The sequence below is a fragment of the Erpetoichthys calabaricus genome, chromosome 18, assembly GCF_900747795.2.
Source record: "Erpetoichthys calabaricus chromosome 18, fErpCal1.3, whole genome shotgun sequence".
Taxonomy (NCBI): Eukaryota; Metazoa; Chordata; class Cladistia; order Polypteriformes; family Polypteridae; genus Erpetoichthys; species Erpetoichthys calabaricus.
The window spans coordinates 68696629-68711121 of NC_041411.2; the positions used below are offsets into that span (position 1 = coordinate 68696629).

At 39.1% G+C, this 14493-nt stretch overlaps 1 protein-coding gene across 3 annotated transcripts in view; it reads right to left on the bottom strand.

The window, feature by feature from the left end:
* The window catches only part of pcbp4 (poly(rC) binding protein 4), a 177573-nt gene that overhangs the window by 54932 nt on the left and 108148 nt on the right, over window positions 1-14493 (bottom strand). For all 3 annotated transcript variants that reach the window (XM_028824721.2, XM_028824720.2, XM_028824722.2), the window contains 2 exons: window positions 11512-11676; window positions 9032-9055 (listed from right to left, as the gene is read on the bottom strand). In XM_028824721.2, coding sequence (XP_028680554.1) covers window positions 9032-9055; window positions 11512-11619 — 132 coding nt within the window. In that variant the 5' untranslated portion in view covers window positions 11620-11676. The remainder of the gene's footprint in view (window positions 1-9031; window positions 9056-11511; window positions 11677-14493) is intronic.

A 14493-nucleotide genomic window follows, 5' to 3' on the forward strand; every position in this document is an offset into this window, starting at 1 on the left:
CTTAGCTGGCTGTACAACTGAGTTTAGGACAGTGATTTGCGTTTGCTCTTAAATAAAAGGAAATTTTACATTTGAATATATTTTTGCTTATTATGGTTCTGAAGAGCGGTGAGGTGTTGCATAGTTTTTTGGACCCATAAATGATAATTTCATTGTCTTCTATACACGTGACATTATGACTACTACTACTACTAGTGGCACCCAGGTGCCCACAACCTTGACATTACCCGTTTCCCAGACATCGATAGTCATGTACTGAGTATGGAGGAGTGCAGTGCTTAGTGGGGTTTATTACAAACAGTCAGATTGTGCTCAAAAGTGCAGTGCAGTTCAATAAATAAATAACCCCTAAAAACAAGTGTTCTGATGGGGCATAAAATCAATGTTAAAATCAAAAATAAAAGAGAGTTAAAAGTCAGGTGGCAGACTTTGATTTCTCTCCAACTTAACTGGAGTTTTTTTGTTTTGTTTTTTTCTGTCCTCCCGGTCATCTGATCTTATTACTTATTTTTAGAAATATAGAATACAATATTATATATAAGGATTCTACTTTTCTATTAATTATATATCTATTTTATGTAAACTCGTATTGCACATCAGAAGTTCACCTTCTAGGTTCCTTCCAGGTATGTAATCCCCCTGAGTGGTGGCAATGCCACTAACTATGTTCCTTTGCCTGAACAGAGCTGAGAAACTGTCCCATGAGGCCATCTGACTCCACCCCTTCCTGTCTCCGGACCATAAAAGTGCAGCCACCTGGAAGGAGGTGTCACTCACTGACTGGGAGAGCGAAGGGACGGAGCTCCTTCATACTTTCATCCCGTGTGACCTAAAGAAGCCCTTGAGAGATATTATTTCTGCTGTTTATAACGCCATTGGGCAAAATCTGTTGTTTGTTACTGCATCACTGCATGCTGGTATTAGTGGACAGTAGAAGTAAACGGGGATGACCGAATTGGCACCCCAATATTTATCTTGTATCTCAATCCTTCATTCCCTTGGACAACCACTATATGTATAAATAAAATAAAATATACAATATTTTATATATATGTGTGTGTGTGTGTGTGAGTGTGTGTGTGTATTACAGCTTCAATCCATTCATTTTCTAACCCACATATTCAGTTCAGAGGAGCAGGGAGCTGAGGTCTATTCTGACAGCACAGAGAAAAATTGACAAACAGTCCCCACCTAGAATGGGGCATCCATATTACTGTTTTGAAAAGAATATTGCTAAAAAGATTCATTTTTCAAAGCAAAATTATGAAGGAGTTGATGCCAGTCTAAGGCATACAAGCCGTAACAATAAAGTACTGAATATCCACTTGGGATCCGGATGATGTAGACTGATGGGCTACGTTCATCATAAAGGAAAACTCCAAATTCATGGATCTGCATTTTATTAGAAAGGCATGTATTAAAGGAAGGCATAACCTGTTCCACTGAGTTAGGGGTTACACTAAAAGACCGGTGGGTTACCCAGTTAAAACCTGCTGGAGTGGGGCATCTTGAGGGAAACAAAGCTGGAGAAGGACTTGTTGAGCACTGGATATGGAATCTACAATCAGAGAGGGGTCCATACATATCAATGCTCTCATCCATTTGCAGAAAAAGGACCTGTGGACAGACCTCCCAGAAGCAATCAGAGAATCTGTTGAAATCTGCCAAACCCCAGTGTACAAAACACTCAGTTATTTTTCTTTCAGTAGTCGAGAGCAGAGTGAAGACAAAATTGAGTGCTGTTATGAGCAATGCCGCACACCCTTACTCTACAGCACTAGCACTGAGGACTTTTAGTCAACAAATTATTCAACAAAAGGGTGAAAGGAAACACTACAGAGTCTCCTTTATAACTATTGCAATATGGCTTTATAATGCTTTACTGGGTCTGGGTCTTCTCTTTTCATCTTTAGCCAAGACATATGCTTTGTTTTCATTTTAGCAATTGCTGTGTGCATTTATTTGTTATAATATTTATGCATTTACTTGTTTATTGATTCAGCTTCCGTAGTAAAGTTCCCCCTTGGGACAATCAATCAATCAATAAATCTATCTATCTATCTATCTATCTATCTATCTATCTATCTATCTATCTATCTATCTATCTATCTATCTATCTATCTATCTATCTATCTATCTATCTATCTATCTAATCCTGCCTACTACACTAAAACATCTATCTATCTATCTATCTATCTATCTATCTATCTATCTATCTATCTATCTATCTATCTATCTATCTATCTATCTATCTATCTATCTATCTATCTATCTATCTAATCCTGCCTACTACACTAAAACATCTATCTATCTATCTATCTATCTATCTATCTATCTATCTATCTATCTATCTATCTATCTATCTATCTATCTATCTATCTATCTATCTATCTATCTAATCCTGCCTACTACACTAAAACATCTATCTATCTATCTAATCCTGCCTACTACACTAAAACATCTATCTATCTATCTATCTATCTATCTATCTATCTATCTATCTATCTATCTATCTATCTATCTATCTATCTATCTATCTATCTATCTATCTATCTATCTATCTATCTATCTAATCCTGCCTACTACACTAAAACATCTATCTATCTATCTATTTGATGATGAACTTAGAGCTTTATGAATTAAAGTAACTGCCTTCTGCATTAATTCTAGCCACAGGTTTCTTACACTTACACTTATACCTGTCACTGCTTTGCGCATTTCAACCAAAGTCCATATGTTGACTGTGTAGCGGAGCCACCAATCAAAACCACTACTCAGAAGAGTCCACCCACTCAATTTCGACGAGTGAAAATGGCAGTTTTCATTTCAAGGCATAGTTCATGTTGCATGCAGTGACAGTGAAATAAATTAATGAGCAAATGAATGAATAAATAAATGCATAAACTAATAAGCCACAACAAACATTTTGTGACACATTTAATTATTTATACTCACATATCATGTTGTTATTTGTTTATTTATTTATTGCCACATTTCATGGTAATTTTATATTTTTGCATATTTTTTATTTATTTATGGTCCAAAATATACCTCCATAGCACACAAACAAGTGACAGTAAAATCCAAATCAAATTACGGTGTGGCCTAGTGGTGGAGATAATGAACTGTGAGCCATAAGGATGCTAGTTCAATCCCATACCCTGACTCAGTATGTCATAATAAGCAGCTGTTTAACTACCAGTAGCAGCTGCCCTGTATCTATGAAATTTGGAAGTCACTTTGGGAGATGTACCAGTTCATAAATAAATGTACAACTTTTTTATATCTCTAGTATGTCGGAGCTTATACCATGAATCAAACGACAACACACTTCACTTGCTGTAAAGGCATTACCAATATATCATGAGCTATGCTTTTGAAACATTTGTTGGATCAGGGCAATGTAGTTGTGGTGCCGGCGGTAGGAGCAAAGGAGGACTGTGGTGGTCAATGAATAACAATTTAATCCCTATATAAAAGCCTCCGTTTATTTTTATCATGAGGCATCAGTTCCTACAGGCCCCAGTGAAATCTGAGCTGTCTGACAGTCCTGTAATGCAGCACAATTCCTTTGTCTAGAATCCGGACCCAACACTACAATATTCAGCGCCTGGATGTCTTCCAGACGTTTGCAATGGAGAGCTCCAGGGAGCTGAAGTGCCATCTCTGATAACGGTCACCTGTCCCGAGAAACACAAAGCCTGGTAAATATTTGCTTATCTAATTCCATTTTTTAATGTGTTTAATCAGCAGCATTTGCTTTTGGTGCTGGCCCTCCCATGAAATCTCCTGTTATGAAATTGTGATAGATGCCCACTTGATACTGCTGAATCCTCAATCTTCCGATGGTAATTTTATAAAAGGAATTGATCCTGTGATTCGCTTCCCTGTATCGAGATGTCTGTCTGCTGAGTTCTGAAAAAAGAAATCCTCACCAACGCTGCATTATCCTTAATAAACAACTTCAGGTGCCAGAAAATGTACTTTTTAAAGTTGACGATGAAGTTTGTTGTGCCTAATTTTCAAAGTCTGGCACCACTTCAAGTTCCAGCAGTTAAGGTCGACACACATAACACACAAAAGAGTCACGCAAGACGAGAACATTTAGAGAAAACTCATCAGCTTTTCTCTATGTGCCCATTTATGTTGCATTGGTTGATTCTTCACCAATTTGCTTGTTTAAAAATTAACTTGAAAACTGAACATCAAACTACAATTAATCACACAGTTTCTTTTATATAAGCTCAGGCAGTTTAACATAGTAATTTAGTGGTGGGAACCAAACTCTCGGTTTACACTCTAAGGTTATGCCCACATTATTGCATTTTCACTCAAAAACAGCTTATTTAAACAAAAATGATCTCCATCCACAGCAGAATTTGGTAGACAGTAGGACTTTAGGAACTTTCAAAGCACAACTTGAGGCGATTTTAGAAGAATTAAGTAGATAGGACTGGTGGGCTTCTTTGAGCTGAATGGCCTGTTCTCGTCTAGATTGTCCTAATGTTCTAACGTATTAAAATGACCAAAAATGCATTTGGCATGGACCTTTGTCTACAGTGGGCATGCGTGCATTGGCGATAAAATCCTTGAAGGGATGGTGGGATGGAAGGAATTTTCTTTTTGGAGGTTTTTAACATCATTTGTGGTTGTACAGCAGTGGTCTCCATTGGGTTCTGTTATATCAGAAGCTTTTTTCTTTAGTTCTGCATGAAAACATGAGATTAAAATTTTTTCATGGCCATTACTACAAACTACACGGGATAAGTAACATATGGAAAAATATTACCTTTGGATGAAGTATTCCTTTAACCACTGGTGATCCCCACTGCATACCCCTACATTCAGGTAGGGATTCCAGCAGTGACCTTAACATTTCACCTGCCACTTTTCCCTTAATATAAATCTCAAAGTACAGTATATTTTACATTGTGAGCATAAGCAGGTTAAGTGATACTCTGAGGGTCATCCGGTGGGTCACTGGTGGGTGCTGAACCTTCAGCCTCTTGTTTTATAGCTAAGGACATTAATCACCCTGCAAATCACCACTGTCAGATACAAATAATGAGTTTCTCAGGGTCAAATGGTCGTAGATAGAAGAGATGACCTTGGGATTTTATATACTGCCATTTGATTGTAATCAATATCCCAAAGCATTTAGAGCAGTGGATCTTAAACCTTTTTTTCACAACCCAATTTTGCCATTTTTGAAACCCTGAATTGCCAGCCACCGTCACCTTAGAGAATCGCTACCGCCTTGGAGAATCACTGCCAATAGTTATCCCTATTCTCCAAGTACAGTCACCGGCAACCATCATCATTCCCCCTTGCAGCATCGCTGACACCGATAGTAGTGGATCGATGGCGTTTGCTTAAACTGCACTCAGCGACACATCACAAGACACCCCACAAACTGAGCGCCAAGCTTTCCTATTATGTACTATTATTAATCAGAAGTCTTCGTGGTCCAAATCCAGACAGCATGCAACCCGTAGTTTAAGAAAGTATTGTACAGATGTATTTCCATAACTTTAACACATTGAACTAATGATAGAAACCGAACTGGCATCCAAGTGCTATGCAGTCCCATGTCCTAACCTCTAGTTCTAAACAGTGGTGTCATTGTTCTGTACATCTCATTAATTTCTACTCTTTTTGATCTGAGGGTTTTCAATTTCCCATTGGGGCCCTCTTAATCTTGACGTAGTATGCCAGTGTTGTGGTTTTCTTTTATTTGCTCTTCACAGAGTCACATTTTCAGTCACAAGTGAAGTCAGGTGTCAATTTCAAGCACATAAGGCTGCCAGAAGTGACAGGCATCACGAATCCCTTACCCAGTTCAACATCCAAGGCCATCTGCAGCGTGGTAAGCTGGCACTGGTTGCAGTGTTAAACTTTCATGAAAGTGTGGAGTGAAATCCTGGTTTGAACTGACTGTTAAGAGGGTCGAGAGAGAGCCGAGTGTTACCAGGGAGCACAAAGGGGGCTGAGCAAGCAATAGGAGTCTCAGGAAATGGTGGCCAGAAAATTCTGCATTACTGGAATTTTAGCAGGTCATTCTCTCTACAAGAATCCACTGATCTATGCAGTATTGATGCTATAACCTTTATAAAGCCTGCTGAGGAAAAAGTATTATATATAAAGTAAGAACTTTTATGATGTGTAGCTCCTTGAGCAATTCTAATAACAACGCCTTACACAACAGATAGCAGCCACCCTTGTGGGTAGGTGAGGTACACAAAGATCACACATCCTTGAATGTGTATCAGCAGCCCCTACTTTGGGTTTACGTTAAGAAAAACACTTGATGGGGACTTCAATGGCTGTAATTAAAGGAGTAAAAGACTATGAAGATCATCTTTAGGTCCGAACCTGAAAGGGGAGCAAGACATACATTTTGTGGGGTATCAACATTACACCCTTTAGCTACCACATTAATCAGCAGAAGTGTGTCAAGACATGCTCTATTGGCGCTCCTTCAATGCCGGGGCGTCGCTAGCTTCAGCAGGGCATAGGCCTCTCCTCTGACAATGATGAAACTTTCAGAAACGTTGGTGGTGTCTCCAGCGGAAGGGATGAGCTCTCGAAGATCAGTGGCTGGTGGCCTAAGTTCAGCAGAGGAGTTGTGGAGAGGACTCTCAGAAATCAAGAGCTGGACAGGGCAGGGAGTGTGGTGTAGTGGTTAAGGCTTTGGAGTTTAAAACCTCAGGCTGTTGATCTAAATCTCACTACTGACACTGTGTGACAATTAGCAAGTCACTTCACCTGTCTGTGCGTCAATTGGAAAAATAAACAAAACAGAAAAAAGGAATATAACCAATTGTGTCTCAAGTGAGCGAAAGTGAGGAATGAACGTCTTCCTATTTGCTCCTTTTCCAGATTCACAATGTTACAGGCCTTCTTATAGTAAAACTGGATTGTCTGCAAAGTTAATTACATGATTCATGGATATTAAAGTGCTGTTGTTTTAATTAAACTAAAGTTGAACTACATTCCAAATGTAGACTTTTAAAAAAGTGATTAATGGCACTAAACATTTTAAACAATTACTAGTGGCAGAATCAATTAAACGATAAAGAATCCACACCTCCATTTCCTGAATTTCCCCTTGGGATTTGTGAATTTCCCCTTGGGATTAATAAAGTATCTATCTATCTATCTATCTATCTATCTATCTATCTATCTATCTATCTATCTATCTATCTATCTATCTATCTATCTATCTATCTATCTATCTATCTATCTATCTATCTATCTATCTATCTAGCAAGAGCTTATCTTGGGAGTACCAGATAAAGAAAGGGCAGGAAACAACCCTGGACTGGCCACCGGCCCATCACAGTTGGTCAACTCTGAGTGCTCTTTGGGATTTAGATAGAGAAAACCTACAAGATGATGGGGAGGACGAGTAAACGGCACCTAAATGGAGATCAGATCGGGACTTGACTCAACATCTGTGGATCTCGAAGGCAGCTCCTTTAACCATCGTATTATACCATGCCATTGTTTTTTCCAAGCCTACTGAATCCTGAGCAGGGTTGCAAGGTAGAAGCTACCCATGGACAAGTGGGAAGTCTATGATATGGTGAATACACACACACGTGTGCTTAGGGGGCAACCAAAGGGCTCAAATGAGTGTGAAAGAACGAAAGATAGAGGATTGGAACAGAGTATTACTGTATGTACTCGCGTATAATTAGGGTCTTGAAACCCAAAAAATTGATCATAAAATCAGACCCCGACTTATACACCCGTTCAAAAAATACGACACTTAAATTTTTTTTTTTACATCTTCTTGCCTCCTTCAGTCTCACACCAGTTTCTCAGATACATCGAATTTTGTTACAACAGCGCAGTTACCAATTTCTTTCGCTACTTCAATGACTTTAATTTAAAACCAGTTTCATATTTTCTTCGGATCAAATGCTCCATCGTAGGTAAGGGATGCTCTTATGATAAAGGTGTATGAGGGTGTGAGATACAAAAAACACGAAACAGTGCAAACGTCACTTCGGAATAGTTTGGGTATTACCGTGTGGTCACGTAGGCACAATTCATAGAAAAAAAAAGGCGGTATGCACCGTGGTTACTCTCTCAGGCAGACATTGGCATATCATAATCTCTTGTGCCAATAGTGTGAGTTTTCCGCATTTGACCGACATTATAAAATACTGGAAATTATACGCTAAAATCAAGCCCCAACTTATCTGCAGGAGAACTTAAACGTGATTATATACGGTAATGCCTTTTCACTTTTTTCAACAGAAAACCAGAGGATCAATAATGAAGAAATACCTCAACTCCACGACATCTTTGATCATTCATAAACAAAACAAAAAAAAAAAGAAATACAACCAATTGTGCCTCAAATGGATAACGGTGTCAGACTAATAATAATACAATAATAATACATGTTCTAGTCATATTGAGGGTCTTTAGTGGCTCAAACGTAAAGGCAGTGGCCCTACTCAGTGTACCGACACAAGTTTGAGCCCTGCTGGCCCTGTAACTGGGATTTACAAATGTCCAAGCAAAAATCTAATTATTTTTAGGCAGTGTGTTATAGTGGTTAAGGCTTTAGACATTTAAATGCTGAGGTTGCGAATTCAAATCCTGCAAATGAGCATTTCACTTCATCTGCTTGTGCTGCAATTGGAAAAACAAAAGAAATGGAACCAATTGTATTCCAAATGTTGTAATTTACTTTGGATAAAGGTGTCAGCCTAATAATGAAGCCCCCTTAATGATGCCACTCTTTCAAAGATATAGCAGTACATTTTTACAATACCCTTCTGCGTCTGCTTTCTTGTCATCAGCCAAGTCAAAACTTTTATTTTCTTCTTTTTTGGTAATTTGTATATTTCTTGAGCTTCTAATAAAGCTATGTTTCCCTTTAGAACAAATAAAGTACAATCTGTCTGTCAAAACTAATGATAAATGTTCACAACACAGGTAAATTGTCTAGCAATCTTTTTCCGAGTACCTCTGCCAAATTTTGGAAAAAACAAAAAAAGAAAGTTAAATGTCTTACCTTTCCTATGATGCTGCCAACCTCCTAAAAACAAAAAAAGAGAAAGTGAATATTGTTTTCCACAAATAGTCTATTTAAGGTGGAAAGAGTTTATCCAGTTTAGGGTTAGGGGTGCAAAATGGTAACCAGCTGTGGATATAGTGCCCAGGCCATTGCAGCATATGCTGACACACAAGCTCCACCTGTGCGTCCATTAAATGTTCACCCCAAGGAGGATTGGAATCCACTGACAAACAGAGGGAACACGAGTTGCAGCTTTTAGTACCCCAGGGTCTTAAGATCATGGGTCATATATATGAAAAGAAGACCAGAGAACAAAAGGGTTGTCTATTTGAGGGTCACAAAAGTGTAGTGGAAGCTAGGTTAAGAAGTTAGGTGATGATTAGTGAGCAGCAGTATGGTTTCATGCCAAGAAAGAGCACCACAGATGCAATGTTTGCTCTGAGGATGTTGATGGAGAAGTTTAGAGAAGGCCAGAAGGATTTGCATTGCGTCTTTGTGGACCAGGAGAAAGCATATGACAGGGTGCCTCGAGAGGAGCTGTGGTATTGTATGAGGAAGTCGGGAGTGGCAGAGAAGTACGTAAGAGTTGTACAGGATATGTACGAGGGAAGTGTGACAGTGGTCAGGTCTGCGGTAGGAATGACAGATGCATTCAAGTTGGAGGTGGGATTACATCAGGAATCGGCTCTGAGCCCTTTCTTATTTGCAATGGTGATGGACAGGTTGACAGATGAGATTAGACAGGAGTCCCTGTGGAGTATGATGTTTGCTGATGATATTGTGATCTGTAGCGATAGTAGGGAGCAGGTTGAGGAGACTCTGGAGAGGTGGAGATATGCTCCAGAGAGGAGAGGAATGAAGGTCAGTAGGAACAAGACAGAACACATGTGTGTAAATGAGAGGAAGGTCAGTGGAATGGTGAGGATGCAGGGAGTAGAGTTGGCGAAGGTGGATGAGTTTAAATACTTGGGATCAACAGTACAGAGTAATGGGGAGTATGGAAGAGAGGTGAAAAAGAGAGTGCAGGCAGGGTGAAATGGGTGGAGAAGAGTGTCAGGAGTGATTTGTGACAGACAGGTATCAGCAAGAGTGAAAGGGAAGGTCTACAGAACGGTAGTGAGACCAGCTATGTTATATGGGTTGGAGACGGTGGCACTGACCAGAAAGCAGGAGACAGAGCTGGAGGTTTCAGAGTTAAAGATGCTAAGATTTGCATTGGGTGTGACGAGGATGGATAGGATTAGAAATGAGGACATTAGAGGGTCAGCTCAAGTTGGATGGTTGGGAGACAAAGTCAGAGAGGCGAGATTGCATTGGTTTGGACATGTGCAGAGGAGAAGTGCTGGGGATATTGGGAGAAGGATGCTAAGGATAGAGCTGCCAGGGAAGAGGAAAAGAGGAAGGCCTAAGAGAAGGTTTATGGATGTGGTGAGAGGGGAGATGCAGGTGATGGGTGTAACAGAACAAGATATGGAGGACAGGAAGATATGGAAGAAGATGATCCGCTGTGGCAACCCCTAAAGGGAGCAGCCGAAAGAAGAAGAAGAAGGATTTGTTCACTATGCAACCCCTTCAGAAAGAATTCAAGCCCCTTCACCTTTTACACACTTTATTATTGTAGCTGTGTTTTTTCCAAAATTACTAAAGTTCAGCAGCTCTAGCATAAAAATTGAATTCAATAAAAGCCTGATGTGCTGATATGATTCCACAGACAAAATATCTTAGTTTTTAAAAGTTTTAGTTAAAATTCAAGGTAAAACAGTTCACACACAAAAAAAAAGAAAATTGAAATAGGAAAAAAAGAGAAAAGATTCTTGTTAAGAAAAGTTCTGTTCAAAGTTTAAATCTTGGTACATTTCAAATCATTACAAATCACTTCAAAACGTTTATGGACCATTTCTAAATGTTCAGAAAACTGTATGCCTATCCCACTTCTAAGTAGAAAATGGTTCTTTTAAGTCCCTGTGCACTGGGACCTCTTCTAAACAACATCTGACACAATTAACACACCATATCTTAGTTATAGCAAGAAAGTTCGATCTCTTACTAACTTATGGCGGAAAAGGCTATACCATTGTCTACGGTTATGACAAAAATTTAAATCCATCCATCCATATTCTATTGAAAGTAAGCAAACACTAATAATATGAGTTTAATTCAAAGCTTTAACTTTCTAAGATTGGCTCTTACAGTTATGTTGCACCCTTATGCTAAAATCGTTTAAATTGACCCCCCACCCCCCCCACACACACCCCATTTCCCAGAAAGACAAAGCAAAAATAAGAAATCTTTTTCAAAAAAACGAAAAGCTGAAATATCTCTCTAACACAAGTAGTCAGACCCTTTTCTCGGTATTTCGTTGAATCCCCTTTGGTGGTGATTCCAGCCTGGAGTCTTCTTGGGCATGAATGGCAGGCCCCAAGATGTTAGTCCACCATAAGACACCTTTACTGACTCTAATAGTATAATCCTCTTACCTTTCCATGCATGAGGAGCCTGAGGGTAAGGGTGACATTAAGCCCCCCTTCTAGAAGGTCCTGCTCACAGTTCATTTTGGTGTGAGAGTCTGAAGCAGGGAGACGCATGAAAAAAAGCTGAGGAGCCCGATTCCTCACTCGCTAGACTGGTTCAGGGGTGATTACCTGTGGAAAGAGAAGAGGCAAAAATCAGATTATTATATCACAGATATCACATAATTGGGTTTGACAGTGTGGCCCAGCTTTTAAGCTGCTGAACTGTCAACCATGTTGTGGTAGGTTCAATCCTGCATCAAACTCCATATTGGATCCTTAATCCACTTGGGTTGAAATTGTTGAAAACTTATTTCAGCAACTCGATTAACGCTCTATCCCTTTTGAGCGCCTTGGGATGATATTCACTCAAGAAGGGTACTTGATAGGATGAAAGACGGTGAAGAATTCACATATCATAAAATAAATAACCTTACAATTGTGGGTCACATGATGAACTGGACACAAGGCTGGAAGCAGCCCTGGACAGGAGGGGAAGTGAGGAATGAATGTCTTCCTATTTGCTCCTTTTCTAGATTCACAATGTTACAGGCCTTCTTATAGTAAAACTGGATTGTCTGCAAAGTTAATTACATAATTCGTGGATATTAAAGTGCTGTTGTTTTAATTAAACTAAAGTTGAACTACATTCCACATGTAGTAGCCATTTAAGAAAGTGATTAATGGTGCTAAACATTTTAAACAATTACCAGTGGCAGAATTAATTAAATAATAAAGAATCCACATCACCATTTCCTAAACTGCTTATTTTTTTTTCCAGGATTATGAGAAGCAAGAGCTTATTTTGGGAGTACCAGATAACGAAAGGGCAGGAAACAACCCTGGTCTGGCCACCGGCCCATCACAGTAGGCCAATTCTGAGGTCTCTTTGGGATTTACATAGAGAAAACTTTCAAGATGATGGGGAGGACATGTAAACACCAACTAAATGGAGATCAGATCGGGACTTGACTCAACATCTGTGGATCTTGAAGGCAGCTCCTTTAACCACCATATTATACCATGCTGTTGAATTTTCCAAGTATACTGAATCCTGGGCAGGGTTGCAAAGTAGGAACTATCCCTGGACAGGGGGCAAATCCATCGTATGGTGAACACACACACACATACACCACACACACACACATGCGCTTAGGGGGCAGCCAAAGGGCTCAAACGAGCGTGAAACAATGAAAGATAGAGAGGATTGGAACAGAGTATTAAAGCCTTTTCAGATTTGTCTCCAGAAAATCAGAGGATCGATAATGAAGAAATACCTCAAGTCCACGACATCTTTACTCATTCACCTGAGTGAATTTACACTTGCTGGTTTGAATTAATATAACCTGTGTTCTATCTTCAATCGACACAGACCTTTTTTGTTTTTTGTATTAAGATAAAGGTAAGTACTGTAGTTTAGAAAACTTTAACAAGACATTGTCTCTGAAGTCCAGGTAGACTTCAGAAGATATAAAAAGCAGGCCAAAGGCAATGGAACAGGAATCCCACCACCCAAACATAAGCAATCCAGGGAATAATTACAGAGTACAAAGGCCTGTCAGCAGCCAGGTCTGTCACACTTCTGTGTAATTTAGGTGCTTTGTTCCTCTGCTTTTAATTATATCCCTGAGCTTCACTTCACTCCTTCTTGTTGTTCAGTTGCAAACTGAAAATAACAACTGCCATTGTCTCCCCCTCATGAAGATGACTAGCTAAATTTCTGCACTATTACTTATAATCAAGGCATTGAGAAACATGCAAAATTAAAGGGCTAACAAGATAACAAAACACTTTAATTTTAAGTCATGTCATCATAATACAATCAAAACTATGATAATAATTATTTTATACAAAGCAGAGTTAAATGTGTACCTGTTAACCTCTGAGTAATTTCTGGTGTCCTATTACACTCATTGACAATTACATAAACTGTATGCTTAGCAAATATGTAGTATGCTTCTTGCAGCAAATCAACTTTTCAGAATATTACTTTCAATAAACTGTGGGGTGTCCACACTAACTGAAAAAACATCTCCGACACAAAGTTTATGGGATTCAGTTTCCATCACATGAAGGACTGTGGCAGGAGGAGTTAGAATTAGGTGTACAGTTAGAGAAAGCTGTTTCACGGTGTCCTAAAAACATATGGACTGTGGTTCTGGAATGTGTCTGTTCTGGAATCTGATGTCTTGTGTGTAATCAACTATCACCTGTCAGTTTAACAATCTTATACTATAGTCACGTTCAGTCTGTTAACACCTTCATGATCTAACAACTCTGTAGAACACCATAATCGCAAATGGCTTTACATCGATAGATAGATAGATAGATAGATAGATAGATAGATAGATAGATAGATAGATAGATAGATAGATAGATAGATAGATAGATAGATAGATAGATAGATAGATAGATAGATAGATAGATAGATAGATAGAGTGCATCTGGAAAGTATTCACAGCGCATCACTTTGTCCACATTTTGTTATGTTACAGCCTTATTCCAAAATGGATTAAATTCATTTTTTTCCTCAGAATTCTACACACAACACCCCATAATGACAACGTGAAAAAAGTTTACTTGAGATTTTTGCAAATTTATTAAAAATAAAAAAATTGAGAAAGCACATGTACGTAAGTATTCACAGCCTTTGCCATGAAGCTCAACATTGAGCTCAGGTGCATCCTGTTTCCCCTGATCATCCTTGAGATGTTTCTACAGCTTAATTGGAGTCCACCTGTGGTAAATTCAGTTGATTGGACATGATTTGGAAAGGCACACACCTGTCTATATAAGGTCCCACAGTTGACAGTTCATGTCAGAGCACAAACCAAGCATGAAGTCAAAGGAATTGTCTGTAGACCTCCGAGACATGATTGTCTCGAGGCACAAATCTGGGGAAGGTTACATAAAAATTTCTGCTTCTCTGAAGGTCCCAATGAGCACAGT